Source organism: Nilaparvata lugens, chromosome 8 (genome assembly GCF_014356525.2).
Source record: "Nilaparvata lugens isolate BPH chromosome 8, ASM1435652v1, whole genome shotgun sequence".
In the NCBI taxonomy this organism is placed as follows: domain Eukaryota; kingdom Metazoa; phylum Arthropoda; class Insecta; order Hemiptera; family Delphacidae; genus Nilaparvata; species Nilaparvata lugens.
In genome coordinates, this window is record NC_052511.1 from 33,682,454 (window position 1) to 33,703,913 (window position 21,460).

General features: G+C 37.9%; 3 protein-coding genes across 4 annotated transcripts; all 3 read left to right on the forward strand.

The window, feature by feature from the left end:
- Positions 1 to 83: 83 nt before the first annotated feature.
- Positions 84 to 19,230, forward strand: LOC111057970 (methyltransferase-like protein 23). 2 transcript variants are annotated; one of them, XM_022345498.2, is made up of 2 exons: positions 84 to 292; positions 17,488 to 19,230. In XM_022345498.2, exons 1-2 carry the CDS (start codon positions 188 to 190, stop codon positions 18,070 to 18,072), a joined length of 690 nt encoding a protein of 229 aa, XP_022201190.1. In that variant the 5' UTR covers positions 84 to 187; the 3' UTR covers positions 18,073 to 19,230. The 2 variants fall into 2 exon arrangements, with proteins under 2 accessions (XP_022201190.1, XP_039290532.1); XM_039434598.1 differs by lacking the exon at positions 84 to 292 and adding an exon at positions 5,783 to 6,061.
- LOC111058061 (SRA stem-loop-interacting RNA-binding protein, mitochondrial-like) lies at positions 18,035 to 18,391 on the forward strand. Its single transcript, XM_022345590.2, has one exon. It carries the CDS (start codon positions 18,074 to 18,076, stop codon positions 18,335 to 18,337), a length of 264 nt encoding a protein of 87 aa, XP_022201282.1. The 5' UTR covers positions 18,035 to 18,073; the 3' UTR covers positions 18,338 to 18,391.
- On the forward strand, positions 18,371 to 19,230 carry LOC111057887 (acyl-CoA-binding domain-containing protein 6). Its single transcript, XM_022345388.2, has one exon. The coding sequence runs from the start codon at positions 18,406 to 18,408 to the stop codon at positions 19,159 to 19,161; it is 756 nt and encodes a 251-aa protein (XP_022201080.1). The 5' UTR covers positions 18,371 to 18,405; the 3' UTR covers positions 19,162 to 19,230.
- Positions 19,231 to 21,460: the final 2,230 nt, after the last annotated feature.

A 21,460-nucleotide genomic window follows, 5' to 3' on the forward strand; every position in this document is an offset into this window, starting at 1 on the left:
AAAAATATATATATATACATATATGTAAATATTTAAAGCATAGCCTAAAAAATCGACTGATGAGAATTTATTGAGAAAATTTTCTTTCAGTTTTGTGACATTGCTCAGGATACACGTTTAATTATCAAGTCACCAATGCTCAAGGCATGCTATTGATGATATTGCTGATGCTGATGCTACTCTACCAATGTCCGATGGCGTAACTGAGCAAGTCAAAAAATTTGTATTTTCTTCGCCCTTAAATCGCAGTGGAAATAACGACGTTGAATCATTAGAAATTCTTATTCCTGAGGTAATTATTTTTTCAATTTAGAATCAATATAACTGAAAGTTTGATTGAAGAGTAAACTTCATCTAACACGAATGCGTAATTCCGGTAACCTAGAATTCGTGCCCTTTACAATAATTCAACAGCACACCATTATTGTATTTTTCACCCCAACTGATTATTATAAAACAATATAGAATAATTGGTTTAACTCAGGATTTTTTTCTTATAAAACGATGGTTTTATTTTTATGCTAGTGTGAGCTACCAGTAACTAAGAAACATTAATTTCAAAAGAAGAAAGCGTGCTGGTAGTTTGAGCGTATAGATATTAAATCATTGATTAATTATTTAGTTATTTTTTAATTATCAGGCCTCTAAATATTTAGTTTGTCAAAAGAAATTATTTCATCAACCACAATATGTTCGTGGTTTTTAAAACAAATTTTGAGTTTCATTGCTCTATAAGTTTAGGTACTTCAAAGTTATTCTTCTAACACTGGTAGGCTAACTAAGTTTATTATAAATTTCTAGCATGTAATAGAAAACACAGCCAAAATAGTATTATTACTTTTAGTCTATTGAGTAAGTGTATAGAAAACACAGCCAAAATAGTATTATTACTTTTAGTCTATTGAGTAAGTGTACTTTATTCAACCTTTTTTCTCATTCTAAAGCGTAAGTACAAAACAATATTAATTTATGACCAAATCTAACCTGCTTCACAAGTATCAAAAATATCATCAACACGAATTTTTAATTTTGTTTTGCTGAGTTTTCACCCATTCTACAACATGAGTGAATATTTCGATGCACGCAAGAACAACATAGCCTGACCTGCCATCTATTCATGACGCCATCTATCCAGTTCACTGGTCTTTGATGAAGAAAAATGAATTTAGGAATTTACGGATGGAATTAAATAGAGAATGCATTTATTCAAATGCTAATTAATATATAATTATTATTAAACGAAAATCCCAAATAAATGCTGCAAATCACCCCGAAGACTTCTGCTACTGCAGACATTGACAACAGGGTAACTGGTTGGCCGCTATGGCTTCGTATTAAATGAGCGCTGCTATCCAGAGATTGTCAGTTTGGTGTAAGGGTAAGCATTCCTGACTAGGAATTGGGAGGTACCGGGTTCGAGTACCCGGGCTGGTAACTAATTTTTGGATAGTAGTTCTCATCGAATTTCCATCTAGCTGTTAACCCTGTTGTCAATGTCTGCAGTAGCAGAAGTCTTCAGGGTGATTTGCAGCATTTATTTGGAATTTAGTTTAATGCCCAATAAACTATTATCACTATCATTAAATTATTTTACTATTCTCGCCAACCATTTTGTTCTGGTCGCTGTTTGAACAACAGAATACAACCTGGACTTTCCAAGCTACCTGCATGAATGGTGAGCTGGGAGCATAATTCACGATTAAGCCGGATCAGATACAAGTTATCAACCCTGTTCTAATCATGCTGTTCATCCCCATCTTCGAGATTGGCGTTTATCCACTGTTGGCCAAACTGCGAATTGTTCGAACTTCGCTGCAGAAGTTGGTGGTCGGAGGGTTGCTAGGGTTGCTCTCCTTCGTCATTGTGGGATTGGTTGTAACTAAAATACAGCCTCGTACGCCATCTTACCGCAAAAAGGAGAAGCTCAACTTAGACTCATAAACGGGGGTACGCGACTAGGTGCCACCCCGACAATTTGACACCCCGACTACTTGTCTCCTTTTAAAACCGGTTTTTAGGGGACAAGTAGACGTGAGCCATACCCGTCTACTTGTCTTCTTTTAAGAGTGGCATAAAAGGTAACTGGATAACTCAGGAGTTGGAGCAAATGCGCCTATATCTGAACATGGCTACCCAAAGGATGAAGGCAGGACAAGAGGTGGATATGAGTGCAATAAATAGAATTAAAAAACATTATGATGCGGCGGTTGTCACAGCAAAGAAAAACTTTTACGGCGATTTTATTTCTAAATCTGACAACAAATCCAAAAGTTGCTGGAACGTGATCAATAGCTTCAGAGTTGATGGGAGCAGAACTACAAGTCAGTCCGGGATTGCTGAAATTAAAGTTGATGATGAGATGATTAGAAATCCAAGTGAGATAGCAAAGATGTTTAATGAGCATTTTGTGTCAGTGGGAATGCAAACTGAAAGAGAGAGATTGAAAAGCAGTGCTAGAGAAGGATTTGCGAATAGTATGCCTGAACCAAACCATAATATGTTTCTCTCTCCAACAAATGCATATGAAGTTCTCTCCATCATTAAGAGTATAAAATCTAAGCGAAGTAAAGGTTATGATGGATTATCTATGAGTGTAATGAAAAATGTATTAGCGAGCTAATTTCCCCTCTCGTCAACATCATAAACTCAATGCTTGAACAGGGAGTTTTCCCAGATCGCCTGAAAATCTCTAAAGTCACTCCTATCTATAAAAAAGGAGATAAAACGAATATCGCTAATTATCGACCCATCTCAATTCTGCCCGCCCTCTCAAAAATTTTCGAAAGAATAATCCATATAAGATTAACTAGCTATTTGTTCAAATTCAAGCTTATTCCTTCCTATCAATATGGTTTCGTCAAGGGAGATCGACTATTGGTGCAGCAATAAATCTGTATGAGAGAATATTAGATGAATTAGATAAAGGAAATTACTCCTCGGCTGTTCTCTTAGACCTCTCGAAGGCCTTTGATCGTGTCGATTTCAAGTCCTGCTGATTAAATTGCGAGGCCTGGGAGTGAGAGGTATCCCCTACCAACTATTGGAATCATACATAACTGAACGCATTCAGTATGTCACCATATCTTCGACCTCTGGAGAAGTTTCCTCTTCCAAAATGAAACTTAAATTTGGCGTCCCTCAGGGTTCAATCCTGGGCCCGCTACTCTTCCTTCTGTATATTTCTGATGTTCATTCAGCGGTATCTGACAGAGTTCACTTGACACTATATGCTGACGACACAACTCTTTTTTTCTCAGATAAAGATGTGAATAATTTGAAATAGACATGAACATCTCCACAAATGCTGTTGTTCAGTATTTCAATGAAATCTGCTTATCAATTAATTCTACAAAAAGTCAAACTATCCACTTCAAATCTGCCGCTACTCTTCCTCAATTATGTATTGGAGAAGATGAAATTGAGTGCACGGATACAGTTAATATGTTGGGGGTGTACTTTGATGACAGGTTGACATGGACAATGCATGTTGATAATATTGTGAAGAAAATAAGTAAAAGTCTCTTCCTCTTAAGAAATCTTGCGAAGTATGTCCCACAAAACACCGTTAAAGTTGCATACTTCGCTACTTTTTACTGTTACCTCACATATGGTATAGAGCTTGGGGTTGTACCACAAAGGAAAATATGCAGAGGGTCTTTGTACTACAAAAGAGGGCAATACGGTATATAGCGGGCCTTGGATTTAATCACCCCTGTAGAGATGCGTTCAGATCATTGTCGCTGCTGACGGTGCCTTCGATTTACATGTTTAGAATGATCATGCATACTGTAAAAAATAGAATGGACCTGACACTTATCTCCGATACGCACTCCTACAACACTAGAGGCAGAGACAACTTTGCGATTCAGCCGCATAGGAGGAAGCTTTTTGAGGGTAAGCCTAGTTGGTACCTAGTATTTATTATTTATTTAAATAGGTCCATAAAAGGGATCACTAAAGTGAAGCCCACTGGGACACGTCAAAAAAGTAAAAGAAAAACAACTGCCCGGAGGCAGAAATCAAATGAGAAAATAGGCACTCACCACACTGCTCTCCAACATAAAGAACTCACGGAGTGAGTACAGAGGGTGATCCTTCAGCAGGCTCCTCACAGCACCTCGAAACCGCACAGCAGGCAGATCCCTGGCCAACAGAGGCAGCCTATTATAGAGGCTGATAGACATATGTGCCAGACCAGTCCGAGTTCTGCTCAGCCTCTGGTAGGGTAAATCCAGCCTGAGTCTACCCCCTAGTCTCATACGGGTGGAAGCTTTGTCGGGTCAAGAGCAACCCCACGTTTGCATGTGTTCTGCAAAGGGTATGAAGAACATAGAGGGAGAAGAAGGTGAGGATCCTCTCTTTGATAAAGAGCGGGCGACAGTGAGCTAATCTACCAGCCCCACAAATAATCCTCAGGGCCCATTTCTGGAGACGAAGGACTCGGGCGACATTTGTGGCTCCACCCCAGAGGGGGAGGCCATATAAAATCAAGCTCTGAAAAAAGCCAAAATAGCACATTTTAAGATAATGAGGTGGCACACTGTATTTGAGACCTCTCAGCAGGAAAACTACTCTACTCTACATATGTAGATATGCTTTAATATAATGCCTTTTATATATGCTTTAATCTAAAATAATGCCTTTTACTCACTCGAGGAATACCTGAATTGAATGTAATGTAGATATGCTTTATCTGTTCAATTTGTATCGATATTCTGTTCAATTGTGTGTAGCCTACTTTTTAAAAGTATGTATTATGACTTGCCTAATGTTATAATATTGTAGCCTGATGGTTAATAAAACGAATCTTGAATCTACTCTGCTCAACCTGGCGCAGACTGTCTCAATGTGCTCGCCCCATGAGAGCTTCCTGTCAAGGGTAAACCCTAACATTTTGACGGGGGCAAAATTGTATCCATTCCCATTTCTGAGACATTTCTGAACACAATAGACTGTGTTTTGTCTTCATTGAGGAGGAAGCGATTGGCAGAGAACCAGTCCGACGCAAATGCCCCAGTCTCCACCATAGCTGCCCTCAGCCCTCCCATCTCGCGACCAGCATTGAAGAAGGTGGTGTCGGCCGCATAACAGACAACACACCTGCCATCCACCTGAGCTATGTCGTTTACTGAAATAAGAAACAACAGAGGCCTCAGGACAGAGCCCTGAGGCACTCCACAGTCAACACAATCCCTGATCTCAGAGAGAACTCCATTAGCCAGCACCGCCTGTCTGCGACCCCCCAGGTAGGCCTGAATCAGTTTGAGAGGAGACGGTCCCACACCATAATGCCTAAGCTTGTCCACGAGAATAGCATGATCCATTGTATCAAAGGCCTTGCTGAGATCACACAAGGTGAGCCCAGCAAGTCCACGTGCCTCAAAGCAATCAAATATTTTGGAAAGCAGGAAATCTACTGCATCAGTGGTGGATCTATTTTTCCTAAAACCAAACTGGGTGTTCGCAAACAGGCCGCACTGGTCACAATAAGCAAGGAGTTGCTCAGCAATAAGGATTTCAAATATCTTCGATATAATAGGCAGGATGGAGATAGGCCTATAGTTAGTAGGATCATGCCTATCACCCTTCTTAAAGACAGGCACTGTCTTAGGAATTTTAAGCTGAGAAGGAAATACAGACTGCTGGAAACACAGATTAATACAAGCAGTCAGGGGAGAGACAATAAGAGCTAATACATCCTTAATAGTAGCACTGGTCATACCATAAATGTCTCTACTAACCGAGTTGCTCAAACAGTTCACAACTCGAGTGACATCATCACAAGTAATACGGCGCCATGTCAACAGCCGAAGAGCGGGGGGCCGGACCGAAGCCGAGAGCAGATCCGCCGCCACCACAGGGAATCTCTGATCCCCTCGCAGATACCGCGAATAGAGCTGGTCCACGCGTCGTGAAGATCATCCGCAGATACCGGTACAGCACCAGGAGCTGGCACACCCGCAGCGGCCCTGATGATACCCCAGGCAGCTTTGCACCTATTGGGTGCCCGGTCAATCAGCTCAGAGTTGTAGCGCATCCTGGCCGCACGAGCAGCCCGCTGGTAAGTCCCATGTAGGTCCGTTTAGAGGACAGAAGTCGATCAGCCCGAAACCGCTCATACGCCATAAGAACCAGGTCTCTCAGGTCAAGAAGGTCGTCCGTAATCCACAGTGCACCACCTTTACCAGGACTTCCAGAGAGGAGACGTTTTAGTGGAAAGCAGTTGTTGAAGCCAGTCAGGAGTTATCAAAAAACGCCGTGAAATTGGGCTGTGCATCAGGATGATCCTTCAGAAAGCTCTAGTCAATCAGAGTCAGATAATGCAGGAAACGCTCGCGTCCACCCTGTCTGATGGGTCGCACCCAAGTGAATCGATCACGCCCTGCAGGTATAGAGGCAGGGTTGGTGGAAGTTGGCAATTCCACATTGCAACCGAGTGCCAGGTGGTCACTGAGGAGAGGATTTACTATTGAACAACTAATGTTATTGCCAATGTTCAGATTTGTAATCACATTATCGAGGCAAGCATCCAATCTAGTGGGCTGCCAGTTAGCCACATAGAGGTCCAGAGATCTAAGTAGGTTAACGAACTCCCTTGTCCTGTGGTCAGCCTTCAACACGTCAATGTTGAAGTCACCGCCAACAATTATGTTAAAACCTGGATTTAAGTTAGCTAACTGAATGACAAGTCCCTCAAGTGAGTTGAAAAAATTTTGAAGGCAACCAGTTCGTGACCGATAGACTGTAACAATGTACAACTTCGCATGCAAAAGGGATACACATGCGAATTCATGCTCTTTTTCAACACAGTGCATAGAAATGTCAATGCATGCAAAGTGGGCAATCACAGATGTGTCTATATAAATAGCAACACCACCACACTGGAACTCACTTCGACAGAAGTAGGCTACCAACTCATATCCAGCAATTTTTAAAAGTTTTAGATCATCCAAGCACATCCAATGCTCAGACAGACACAGCAATTTAAATCTCATGTTTGTGCTAAGAAACAATTCCAGTTCATTCACTTTATTTTTAATGCATTGCACATTATAAAAAAGCATGTCAAAAAGCAGTTTATCACAAGGAAAATCATGCATGGAAACACAATCGTCAGAATCGATTAGTCTTTCAGTTGAGGAGCCAGTTTTGGACTGCTTAAAAAAACATTAGATGATTGCTTATTTTTCCTGTTTGCAGGGATGTATTTTTTAACTAAAGTCCCCTCCGTCCAAAATTCAGCAGACAGCACACGATCAAAGAACTTATCGGCTACAGCCAATTTGAAAGAGGAATAGGAGTCATACCTGGAATTCAATTTTTGGCAGTCAAATTCCGTGCTGGCTATGCCAGACTGGACCTCCGGTCCAGTAGGTGTCAAGTAGTCGGGGTGACAACTTGACGGCAATGGTATATTTTTACGAGGGTACAATTAGTCGTCTACGGTCACGACAACCTATCCCCTCGACTCCACTCCACAAGAAATCACCATTCCAGCTGGCTCTTCATTTGAAAGTTGGAAAATGAAGCCTAACTATCAAGTTCTATATGAAAAGGCATTAAGATTCCTAATTTTGATATAATAAGATATTTTCAACATCATGTCTTTGTGAGTGAGCCTCAATTTCTATCTCATATTTACTCTCATTGCCACTTATTTACTATAATATATCACTTCAATATTTGCAGTGATAGATATGGCAACACGCTACTCTTCTTAATAATCATACTCATAAAATTTGTTTGAACAGTGTCTGTGAGTGTAGAAGACACAGACACAACTTGAAGATTCTCATTGGCCTTCTTATGGTCTGATTGCAATCTGAGTGCAAGTGTATATAAATAATTATTTATCCTCATATTAATTACCAGACTTCATGTAATACCTCAGTTGATAACCAGACTGATAGCTTCATCTGCCATATCATTGATGGATGAAAATTTGACTGTCCTAGCATTAGGCTCAATTTACTCGTAAACGGTGCGTCTAACGGGAAAATATAACTGAACAAAATGTGTTTGAAATTGTGTTCTACATCCGGTTCAGTCATTAAAAGGGCTTATTATTCATTTTTTTCTGTTTTCAACCAACACGAAATTTTTTTCCTAAAAATAGCAAAGACGGAGAATATCTCCCGAACCGTGCGTTTTCGGGAAAATGTTACTGAACCAAAAGTGTTTAGAATTCAATTCTACATTATAACCAGTAATAAAAATTGCTTGATCCCTCCTCCCGCAGGGGTGTAAGTTGTGCCAACTGGTGCTCTGTAGGTGACAAGTAGTCAGTCGGGGTGACACCTAGACGCCAGCGTGCAAGGTTTCATGTAGACGTGAGCCATTCCCGTCAACTTGTCTCCTTTCTAAGGAGGTGATAACTAGTCGGGGGGACACCCTGACGCGAGGTGTCAAGTTGTCGTTTACGGTCATGACTAGTTGGCACCTTTGGTCCAGTAGGTGTCAAGTAGTCGGGGGGACAACTTGACGGCAATGGTATATTTTTACGAGGGTACAAGTAGTCGCCTATGGCCAAAATGAACAGGTGTCAAGTAGTCCGGGTGACAACTAGACGGCTTCCCATAAAAGGCTATGATTGCGATGTCAGCATGAAATTCGTCAACAAGAACCCAGTTGATGATCAAATCGTTGACTAATTTGATATCCTGCAATTGCGTTCAATCAAGAATATCATAGGATCTCAATCGTATGATGTGAGCCTGAGTGCTAAAGGGTGTCCTGGATTTACTGGTGAAGTAAAGGACATCATTGTTCTGACTGAGATGCAGAGCACCACTTACTATCTAAGAGAAGAGAAGCCACATGAGCTTTTGGCTTGTGCGTGGATATTGATACGAATGATGATAAGAGATAAGTAAGCCTACAGCTAGAAGCGTTCCAAACCACCGGGAAACTTATAAATGGTATTTAGAGGAGTTTGGCTCTTGAAGTGGTCACCCTTGCATCATTAAAATTGGTATAGTAGGATTGAGATTAGGCTGGGCGCTTTATTATTTTGGCTATTTTAGTTCACTGAAGATCAACATTTTTAGAAATAGTTTAGATACCAAGCGCGCGGGTCTACAAGACTTTAGTAATTCATTAGTTTCTATCCATGATCATTTTGTCAAATAAATAAAATTAGCTTGAGATGACTGTGAGAATTAGCTTGAGATACCTCTCTTCGTGTAATTCTGCTCTTCAACTATCGCTTGCAGGCCAAGGACATCCAGCATGCTTGCAGTCTGAAAATTATTCCAAAAAATCACCTATCTCATCCTGTCTAAGTTATGGTTAAATATTGATCAGTTTCTCATGTAGAAGCTTACAGAAACTCCCAATTTCCATCTCACGAACAACTTGTGGCATTCGTGTATCAACCATGCAGCCTTTTTAGTCTAAGGTAGGGAGTTCTCGCCTCCTAGTGTTATAGCTGTGAAACTGGCCTCTCCCCTCGAAAACATGAACCTCCCTTCGTATGAGCAGCAGTGAGCTGTACAAGTACTCCCCGGATGCAGTCACGATTCTCCTGATTCGCCTGAAAATGGGTTGAGAGTGTTCCAAGTAGTGAACTTTTCGGATACATTTTTCTGTAAAGAAGAATTATTTTACAGTCACCCACATAGCCCCAGAGTACCATTTTATAGTTATTGTGACTAGATTAGCCCTTGTTATGCTGAAATTAGGTAGCTGATGTTCACATGACTTCTCGTTCAAAAATGTCACCCTGGCAAATTGATCACAGCTTGTTAATGCTCCCTTCATAGAATCAAATCTATGATGATCTTTACCTCGGCCACCTTGAGACAACATGCCTCGCCTTGAGGTGCATATCAGGCTTACCACTATAGTGAAATTCACCTTATTTAGGCAGTAAATTTTAATAGGAGAGCATACTTGTCACATTTCTTCTTTATGCTTTCTTCTTACCTAAACTTCTTGCCCTCATCACTTTTTACAATGTTATAAAGTAAAAATAAAAGACATTTTTATCTATCTAACTAAAACTTCCGTCAAATTCATCTACTTATAGGAGATAGCTGTGATTGAACTCATCCCGTTACGTTTGTTCTAAATTTAAACTTTTTCGACCATAATATAGTTGAATTCTATATATCTCTGCTATAATACATATCATGAATATACTCTCATTATTGTATATTATATCCTTAGACATGGCTTAAGTAACCTCTAATACTAATACAGTTAATTTGATAACATTCTTACGTATTATGATGCCCCATGATTCTGAGAGAAGTGGTATTAAAAAACAAATTTTTGCAATTTTTCAAATTTCATTAAATTTTTTTTTCTTTAAATCCTTCAACACTGTACTTTTTTAGCACTACTGGTATATCGGGTATGATATTCTACATCCGATTCTGACGTTATATTGGAAATTTGAGAAAGTTGCAATTTTTCACGATTGTCAAACTTGTAATTTCTTCGATAGGAATTTTTCTCCCAACTTTCCATCGTCAGCTCAAACCTAGAGCTAACCTAATTCTCAATAGAATAGAATAGAACTTATTGTTTATCATAAGCAACAGTACAATATTACAAGAAAAAACAAAACAGATATTAAGTTATCAGCCAAATCTATCAAATGCTATGGCTCAAAAATTTAACAATGTAAGAATACAAAGAGATATTTCTCATTTAAAAATCGCCATATGCAGTCATAACAATATAACCAAAAGTCATTAGCCACATTTTCTAGCTACTTAATGCTAAAAAAAACGAATATAAAAATTCATATTTCTTCTTTATGCTTTCTTCTTACCTAAACTTCTTGCCCTCATCACTTTTTACAATGTTATAAAGTAAAAATAAAAGACATTTTTATCTATCTAACTAAAACTTCCGTCAAATTCATCTACTTATAGGAGATAGCTGTGATTGAACTCATCCCGTTACGTTTGTTCTAAATTTAAACTTTTTCGACCATAATATAGTTGAATTCTATATATCTCTGCTATAATACATATCATGAATATACTCTCATTATTGTATATTATATCCTTAGACATGGCTTAAGTAACCTCTAATACTAATACAGTTAATTTGATAACATTCTTACGTATTATGATGCCCCATGATTCTGAGAGAAGTGGTATTAAAAAAACAAATTTTTGCAATTTTTCAAATTTCATTAAATTTTTTTTTCTTTAAATCCTTCAACACTGTACTTTTTTAGCACTACTGGTATATCGGGTATGATATTCTACATCCGATTCTGACGTTATATTGGAAATTTGAGAAAGTTGCAATTTTTCACGACTGTCAAACTTGTAATTTCTTCGATAGGAATTTTTCTCCCAACTTTCCATCGTCAGCTCAAACCTAGAGCTAACCTAATTCTCAATAGAATAGAATAGAACTTATTGTTTATCATAAGCAACAGTACAATATTACAAGAAAAAACAAAACAGATATTAAGTTATCAGCCAAATCTATCAAATGCTATGGCTCAAAAATTTAACAATGTAAGAATACAAAGAGATATTTCTCATTTAAAAATCGCCATATGCAGTCATAACAATATAACCAAAAGTCATTAGCCACATTTTCTAGCTACTTAATGCTAAAAAAAACGAATATAAAAATTCATATTTCTTGAAAAAAAAACGGAACAATACATAATGTAATATACTTCTATGTTACACAATTATATTACTATATAATTAGCCAATCATACTCTATGGTACAAGAAACAATAATGTGTGGTACCCCTGTAATGAAAATTGTGTTGGGGTTACCAAACTTGATTTTAACAAAAATAAGAGTGAGTGAAGCCCGATACTCACTTAATCACAAACAAATTTCCTTTTAAAAAAGTAACAGAAAAATAAATCTTAAAAAAATAAAAACATAAAGTACCATCAGCCCAATGATCTGATCCAATTCTCAATATCAACTATGCTAATAAAAAATTGCCTGATATACTTTTCCAATAAATGTTTTGACCTCAAATTTTCCTCAGATGGTTTAATTTTATTCCACATTTCAGTAATCAAATGATTTCTTATATGCTTCTGTGCATGGCCTTGGTATCACAGTTGACTGGGTATTCCGCAATCTTTGAGAATATATATTAATATTACTCACTAGATTACCACTTCTCAAATAGAAAGCCCTTATAACACGAAATACATATAGATGTCTTGAAGGAAACACAAGCAGTTGAGAAAAAAGGGGTTGAGCATGTTCTCGACTTCCTTTGAACAGCATTACTCTAACTAACTTCTTTTGTGTAATAAACAGTGGTTTCACAGATGAATAATAAGTACCTCCCCACAATGTAACCCCATACTGCAATTTAGAGTTTACTATTGCAAAGTAAATGGTTTTTAACACAGATAGTGGACACAGATAACGCAAAAAATAGAATTTTCTAACCAAATATAGAACTTTCTTCTTTACTATATCTATGTGCATTTTCCAATTCAAATTCTCATCAACTAAAATTCCAAGGTACTTAATAAGATTACTCTTCGATTTGAATGCACTCATGACACAGTACTTGGAATTTCTTTGTTCAAACAATCCGCACATTTATAATACAGAGTAAATGGCATTACAACTGTCCCTCTATAACTAAATAAAACATGTCTATTTTTTGTATCTTAGTTTTGTTTTAGTCAAATGATTCAGATCAAACCAATATTTCAAAATATTCAAATCATTCTGCATTTTACCTTCCAAAATTTGAGGGTGATCCGCAGAGTAAGTCAATGCAGTGTCATCTGCAAAAGCAGTGACACTCCCACCGAACCCACCCTCACAAAGATCATTAATATATGCAAGGAACAATATAGGCTCCAATACTGATCCTTGGGGGACCCCATATCTGATTGCTAACGAATGACTCGTATTATTTGCAATACGGACACACTGCACCCTATTGGTAAGATAACTTTTGAACCATTGGAATGGAGCTCCACGAATACCAGAAATCCAATACAGATAAGGTGAGGGAAAAGGTGAAGGATGAGAAGAAGAAGAAGGTCAAGGTGTTGGAGAAGGAGATGAAGGAGAAGAAAAAGAAAAAGGAGGAGAAGGAGAAGAATTTCAATAGGATTTTATGATCGACACAATCAAAAGCTTTGGTAATATCTATAAACAAACCTGCAACATGACAATTACAATTCAATCCATTATTTAGTTGAGATTTTATGACTGTTAACAATGCATCCTCAGTGCATTTCCCTTCTGTAAACCGAAACCGATTCTTACTAAAAAATTTGAAATTGCTGTAGAAAGAAAGTAATCTACGCTTGACAACCTTTTCAATTATCTTGGACATAACTGGAAGAAGTGATATGGGCCTGTAATTATCAATAACAAAATATTAGCAAGTCACATTTGATGATAAGAAAATTAGCGCTCATATTCAAATTATTTATTTGCATTTTTATTTATTTACAACATGTAAAGATTTTCTGCATTGTCAGCATACACAATAGAGATAGAGATCAAATCCGTATGTTAATTATCAAATTATGTACATTTGACGTCTTGGAAGCCTCTAGCATTTCCATAAAAAGTAATGTGGAAGCCATAAATATGGTCAGTCTTCAACCTCACTGCAAAACATAATTTTCAGAAATATCGGGTCATATCCAAGTTGGGAAACCACATTCAGTGGATCATCAGCACTTTTCCATTTTTTTTAAATGGAAAATTCTAATTTTTCATTCTTGTCTCATTGTTGTGTGTTAATCTTTGCTATTCGCCAATCAATTATGTTTCTTCTGTTTAAATGAAGAAATGAGACCGCTTTGGTAACTATGTTTCCAACTGTCTATAACGCTTAAAACTGATCAACTAAATCCTATAATTTTAATCATGTAATTAAATTTGAAGAATTTACTATCAATCGATCTTTTCTTTTCTAGTTGAAGTTTTGGATCCTACATTAAATTTCTATATTGATTGGAAAATACTTATCATTAATGTTTGTTGTAGCTATATTAGTTACTCGTTATTGTTGATCAGTTAGTAAGGCTACCTCAGTTTGCTTTTGTGTTTATTTAGTAAGCCCTATTATATTTTCTTTACATCTTGTAAGTCAATGTGATCTTTCAGCAATGCTATTCATTCAAGTAATTAGAGGAGACAGAAGCACATGTAAATAATAATTATTATTCAATCGTTTCGTAGTTTCAGCGTGTATTTTTCTCGTTTTCTGAATCTTGAAATATTTAGTTAAGATTTTTTTTCTGATTCAGTCCTGATCTTGGATAATGTTTACGAATTTCAAAGTAATCATTAAAAATTTATTCATTTCCATTGGTTTACTGCAGATGTGAAATTAAAACTTTAAAGTGGAAATTCTATCCATCATATTGTGTCTTTCAAAATTTTTGTCATGTTTTAAATAGCGAAATTCCTTTTCTAGATTTTATTAGTTCTTAGTGCTATTTTTTAATTATTGGGTTTACTCACCTTTTGAAACCATACATCGTAGTGAAGCAGTTTCAACATGTAATTTTTTTGCTAGTACTTTCTTCAGCTTCCTGTGTAGTAGTGAGAATGATGAAGTGGTGAATATTCTTATCGAATGAATCTGTCAATTATTTATTGAAGTAATTAAGTAATTACTAGTACAACTAATAACTAACTAGTTTCAGTTGTGTTACACACCACTATCACTTTACTAGAGATTGATATATATATATATATATATATAATATATATATATATATATATATATATATATAAAAAATCAATAGCCGTAACAACTGAAACTAGCTTATCGTAAATTTTCATGGAGTCTCTACAGTTCAATTCAAGTTTATTAAGCTTATTTTTTTCATTATAGAATTTGAATTGAATAGGCTAGTGGTATTCTATCACCAATCTAATAATATCGTTTGCAGTTACGGATATGTGTAACCGCTTTAATCATATTTACAGGTATACAGAGTGTTCCACGAAACGTGTAACAGCCGAAGATTCAAATTCAAAGTTTTTTCATCAAAAACAATTACAATACAATAAAGACCATAAACTCTACATTAAATGTTTAATAAAACAGTAATATTTGCTTATGTCGACCTCAGTGCCGGTTAAATTTCAACCGTGATTAATTCCACGAGAAACAATCGGAGAAGCCGATCAGGCTTTTCAAAAACGCCTTCTCTAATTTGTTCTCGTGAAATTAATCACGGTTAAAATTTAACCGGCTGTTGTCCTACCGGGCCTTAGTTTTTAATATAGAGAATGCGGCATAATAATTTCCTTTTTTCAAAACTTTTTAAAACTGATTTTAAGAGTCAGAAGTGTTTTATTTTAACTTCAAAATGCAAGTTTTTAAAGTTTTGTTTCACGTACTTTTAAAGAGTATATAATGGAGGTGACGTGCCCCACTGTGGATTCACTTAGAGTACCTATTTTTAGTATTTGATATTATCACCCTTTCAAGCTTTGCTTGCAAACTTTTGGCAATTACTACCTGTATGTTGCTCTTCAAATCTTGGTGGGTGTTCGAATGGTACACATAGACCCAAGAATCCAAAAAATCTACAGTAAAAAATTGCACGGGGGCAAATCAGGAGATCGAGCCGGCCATTGCAAATCGCCTCTAATTGAGATAAGGCATTCTGGGAAGTATTCCTTTAAAACAGCTATTTTGTAAATCAAAATAGATGGATGGATGAATGGATGAAAATGGAAAGGTCGTCTTAAAGAATCTGTCACACAAAACGATCAGAAAGTCCAAGGGCTGACGAATTTTCGCGTGCTGAACTTCTTGGAGATAAATTGCAAAATTGAATCTCTCACTGTCTCGATGTTCTCACGTGATCTAATGTGACGTGGAACTTTAGATCTTCTTTTTTTTACTATTTTTCTAAACGTAGTAACCCATGAAACAATATTGAATTTCCGGTCTGGAACGCGGGCCAACGGGGCTAAATGAAACCGATTCCGAAAGACACGCTGTGCTGGCTGCAACCACTGAACATCCACTCGAAAAGTAGGCCTCAACTGGTTTTAAAGTTTTGTTTTTGCACAGCTCAGTCGCCATTATGTTCTTGCATAGCTCAGTCGCCATTATGCATTGGAACAGCGCAAGCTCTGCGCTGTGCAAGAACAAAACTTTAAAATCACGCCTCTAATGCGACTACAAGCACTCCGCTATGTCATTAACTAACTGAATAGTAAGCATTTCAAAAAAGGAAATTATGATGCCGCACTCTGTGTATAGATTTTTCGTTTTTTTTTTTAAATGTCAATAAGTAGAAAACAATTAGTCAAAAACAAATTCTCAGGATATGGTTGGAAAGAAGAAGAAAGTCCCAATAGAATTCTTATAATTGGTTCCTTTTATGAGCGCTCAAAGTTGAAAAAGTACATAGGCCTACGTCGATTACAAAGCCAAATTTCAAACCGTTTGAACGCTCATAAAAAGTTGAAAAAAGAACACATTATAAGAATCTTGTTGGAAATTTCTTCCTCTTTCCAACCATATCCTTAGAATTGAATGTTGACTGATTATTCAAATTCAAATTATTTATTTGAATTTTCATTCGTTTACAACATTATTGACAATGTGTAAAGAATTTCTGCATTGTGAGCATACACAATTCAACATATATTCAATTATATAAATCACAAATTCATAAAATACATAAGACACTAAATAAGTTTAGTAACAATTATAAGGCTACAAGATCTTTCTAGTTATTGCCGTTTTTCAAAAATATGGAAAAATCCTCGAAAATATCTTGAAAACTAAGGTCGATATAAAAAATTTTACTCGACATTTTTTGTTGTAAATTGCATGTAGAATCTTATGGTCTTCGGCTGTTACACCTTTCGTGGGACCATCTGTAGGCCTATCCATGACATAATGTATCCCTCACCATCATAACATAGCTAAAATAAACTTAAATCAAACTTAGTCATCATAAACTTATCTTTCCTTTTCTCTTATTATTATTTTTTTTTTGTAGTAAATTAGAAGAACAGTAACAATATAAGTTGTCATACTACGATTTAATTTTTGAACATGTGTTTCGAAGCTGTTCTTTAATCTTCTAAATGAAATTTGAAGTGTTTTTTTTCTGAATTAAACTCTTAAGGTAACCCGTGCTCCGCAAGGATCTAATCAAAAACTTGACCTACTGAAAACTTGAAGAATTTAAAATAGACCCATAACCATCCTCTGTAAATTGATAATCTATATGAAAAATTTTAATTTAATCTGTCCAGTAGTTCAGACGTGATGATGCTTCATTCGTGATTTCCTATCCCGCACGTGCATAAGCCAATTCTTTCCTTTATTATTATAGATCCTAACAAAAAATTGAAATGTTTGAAGAATAACCAATTGTAAATTCTAAAGTAATTATACTAAATTAAAGTACATCTATAACTACAGTAATATTACTACTTGTAAATTAATAATTGAAACCAAAAATAATAGAAGATGTTCTCTGTTTTTTATTAAATGATTGAGTGAGAAAGGTTGTTTGTGTTTGATTGCAGCAACTGCAAGCGAGCTACAGCTCGTACACGTGGCCATCCGCTCCTGTGTTGGCCTGGTTCCTGTGGGAGCACCGCTTGGAGTTGCCCGGCAAGCACATAGTGGAGTTGGGCTCGGGAACAGCGTTGCCAGGTATCCTAGCAGCCAAGTGCGGCGCCACCGTCACTCTCACCGAGAGCGCCATCTTGCCCAAAAGTCTGCAACACGTGAGGCGCTGCTGCGAAGTCAACGGCCTCCACTCCAACCAAGTGCGTGTCATCGGCCTCACCTGGGGCCTCTTCTTGGCCAACACCTTCAGTCTGGGACCCATCGACCTCATCATCGGATCCGACTGTTTCTACGAGCCGTCTGTCTTTGAAGACATCATTGTCACTGTTACCTTCCTACTCGAGAACAATCCTCAGGCTCGATTCTTGTCTGCCTATCAGGAACGATCTGCCGACTGGTCCATTGAGCATCTCTTGCACAAGTGGAACTTGCGTTGTGAACATATTCCTCTCAACAGCCTGGGTGCCAGTTCGGGAATCGACATCAACGAGTTGATGCAAGATCATACTATTCATCTTCTTGAAATCACCAGAGCTTGAAATGGCCTCTGCTGCAAGGAACCTGCACAAGATATTCGTTGGAAACGTGCCATGGACTGTAGCTCACAACGAGCTGAAGCAATATTTCTCGGAGTTTGGTCACGTTAGCAATGTGTCCGTTGTGTTCGACCGTAACACTGGCATGTCTCGTGGCTATGGATTCGTAACATTCAGCCATCAGAACGGATTAGATGCAGCCACCAGTCGCCAGAAGCATTTTCTCGAAGGCAACACTCTGTTTCTCCAGCCAGCCTCTAATAACTAGTGTACGTGTGTAGAACTGTCATTGTAGTAGGATTGTTAATTTTGTTTGCTTTTTATATTTGAATTAAAATGGCGGAAGCTGAGGATGATTTGGAAGTGGAGGATGATGGCTGCGAGGAAATGGACCCCAAGTTCGTAGCCGCCACAATCCATGTAAATATCATTGCACCGTCGTTGAATTCTACACAACTTTTGAAATTGTACGCTTACTTCAAACAAGCCAAGTCTGGTCCCTGTAACACGTCTCGGCCTAGTTGGTATGCTATGGAGGCCAAACAGAAATGGGAAGCCTGGAATAGTTTGGGAAACATGAGCCGCGAGGAAGCCATGAATAACTATGTAATGTTGGTGGAATCGTTCGATCCAGAATGGAAATCGATATCGAGTGATATGTCTGAAAATAGTAGCAACCAAAATTGGATCTCTGTCAGTACTATGGCCACAGATGATACTCCCTTAGATGATTCCGACAAAACAGTGTACGATTGGGTGAAAGAAGGTAACTTTGACATGTATAAAAAGTTTGTGAAGAACGAGGATATCAACAATATCGATGCTGATGGTTTGGGGCTGATACACTGGGCTGCTGATCGGGGAAATCTGGAAGTGATCAAACATCTTATCAGCAATTTGAAGGCTGATATCGAACTGCGTGATGAGGATGGTCAAACGGCAATTCACTATGCGGCGTCTTGTGGCCATTTCAATGTGCTCAAGTTTCTCATCGATCAAGGCGCTCAAAAGTCTGTAGAAGATAATGATGGCGTCAAACCCATAGACATTGCCACTGATGACAAAATCAGAAGTATACTTTATAATAGTTAGTTATTATTAGCAAGGGTTGTTTAACTGCTCATGTAGTGTAGAATAAAATATATTAATCATGGAGATTGATTGTGTGTTTGAGATTGATCTGCCTCTTAACTGTTCGTAGCCTATGGTTTGGACTTATAGCCTACTTATATCCAGCCTGTAGTTGGATAAAAACTAGTGAATTCCTACAGTACGGTATAATGAATTTCAAACATTGAACTTCTCTCGATTAAGATGAAACGAGAGAATGATGATGCTACTGGCGCTGATTCGCAGATGTCATTATTATGTATACAACAAGTAGTGACTAATTGTAATGATATCGAGTAACGTGGCTGGCTCAGTTCTGCTGAGTTCTCAGGTTCTCTGTCATGGCTTCAGCAAGTGAAGTTGTATCACTCATAGGACCCCACTATACAAGCACAATAGACGCGACAGATTTTTCGATTATCAACAGGATGCATTATCTCATGAGGAATGGGGATGATATACGAGCGGAATAGATACGCGGCGTGCGCCCATAAGAGGCCATGCATTTTGTTAGCTAGTGGAAAAACTCTGTTGCGTCTATTCTGCTATACAGGACACCATACACTGTTATACTCTATCTCGTATTTAAGAACTTGCTTAGTACAAAGTTTTGCATGCCAAGTAAAGGTTATTGGTCTGTGTGTGTATGTGTGTGTGTGTGTAGGTGCGTACAGATAGACGCGCCGCGAACATGAGCAATTCACTTTTAATCAGCTGACTATATCTGTATTTTTACAGAAACGGTAAGATACAGATATAAAAAGCTTGGCATCAGCTGATTAAAAGTGAATCGCTCATGTTCGCGGCGCGTATATCTGTACGCACCTTTACAACTTTGATAGTGCGTACTTCCAGTTGGCAGGACGGATTAGGGTAACCGTCCACTGGAACCGTATTCAACCGATCCGTTTGGCCGTTGGATCGGACGAATCTGCCGGCCGTTAATTCGGCAGAATATGGTCGTACATTGGAACCGTTTACGTCAGTCTAGTTCAGTAGTTGGCTGAACTATTAAATATTGAATTGACTACTATCATAGCCACGAAATTTTTCATAAACAACTATATTGAGATTTTGAAAATTGTATAAACAAATATCTACTAAATTAGTTATTTATTACAATAATCTTACCTTCCAATCCAGATTCCTTTGAACATCACAAAGATTATATCTTTTGTCTCACATATCCCACAATAGAACATGCTCTTGAACCAAACCTATCAATTTTTCATTGTCCATAGTTACAACATCATTAAACAGAACAACTTCAAAAACAAATACAAACAAGCCTGTGAAACAATTTTAGGTTAGGAACACTTTGTTGTCTCAGCTCGACTAATCAGTTCGGCCGGATAGAGCCGGAAAATCTCATTCAATTCGCATCGACAAATTGATCGGCCGGAGACGGCCGTATGAACCTGTTGGGGGATCGTTCGGTAGTTTTCGGCCGATGCTAGTTCGGACGAAATCGGTTGCAGTGGACGACCCACTTTAAACAACTTTTATAAGTACGTTCTACAGACTGGTATTAGTAGTATATCTTAGGTAGTATATTGTAGTAGTAGTATATTGAAGGATGATCATCTTACTATATCAGTAGCAACTTATTATTATCCACACCCCAGTGCCACTCCCTCAAGCAGCTAGCTTCTTTGGAAGCAAAAGCTTCAGACAACTGGACTGGCGAAAACAAATACAGTCATGATACACCTCAGTAGAGCTGTAAACCTAGCTCCGCAGTGCAGGCTGGTTGCTTGGCTGAATCGGACTAGGCGCTGAGACAGCAAATAATAGCAGCGTTGGTGGGAATGCGAGCGGCCGCAGTAAACCTAGCTCCGCAGTGCAGGCTGGATGCTTGTCTGACTCGGACTAGGCGCTGAGACAGCAAATAATAGCAGCGTTGGTGGGAATGCGAGCGGCCGCAGTAACATCATCCACCCAGCAATGGTCGGCGTAGTTCCGCCTAGCGGACAGACGAAAGATCAAACCAGTCGGTTATTTGATCCCTCCAGCCAGGCTCAGCCAAGCAGCCGAGACAATAGAACAATGGAGTGGCGGTCTTATTCGCGTTCATCAGCAGTTTTCTTTCTCACGATTATTTTGATTTGTGTGTGTCAATAATAACTCTAATCACCAGTAAAAAGTTTCCAGAAACGTGGTGTACTACCATATTAATGACTTTTCATGATGATTTTTAATTATTCAAAAATATTGTTGACATTCTGAGCCTTCAGGCTAAACTTGGGGTCGCTGAGAACGAATCTGCAATCAGAATTTCTCT

Bases quoted from the DNA above. Each gene is read 5' to 3' on its own strand.
- LOC111057887 (XM_022345388.2), top strand. From the start codon at position 18,406: ATGGCGGAAGCTGAGGATGATTTGGAAGTGGAGGATGATGGCTGCGAG.
- LOC111058061 (XM_022345590.2), top strand. From the start codon at position 18,074: ATGGCCTCTGCTGCAAGGAACCTGCACAAGATATTCGTTGGAAACGTG.
- LOC111057970 (XM_039434598.1), top strand. From the start codon at position 5,798: ATGTCAACAGCCGAAGAGCGGGGGGCCGGACCGAAGCCGAGAGCAGAT. The intron at 6,062-17,487 runs GTAAGTCCCATG...GTTTGATTGCAG, and splicing joins GCCGCACGAGCAGCCCGCTG to CAACTGCAAGCGAGCTACAG.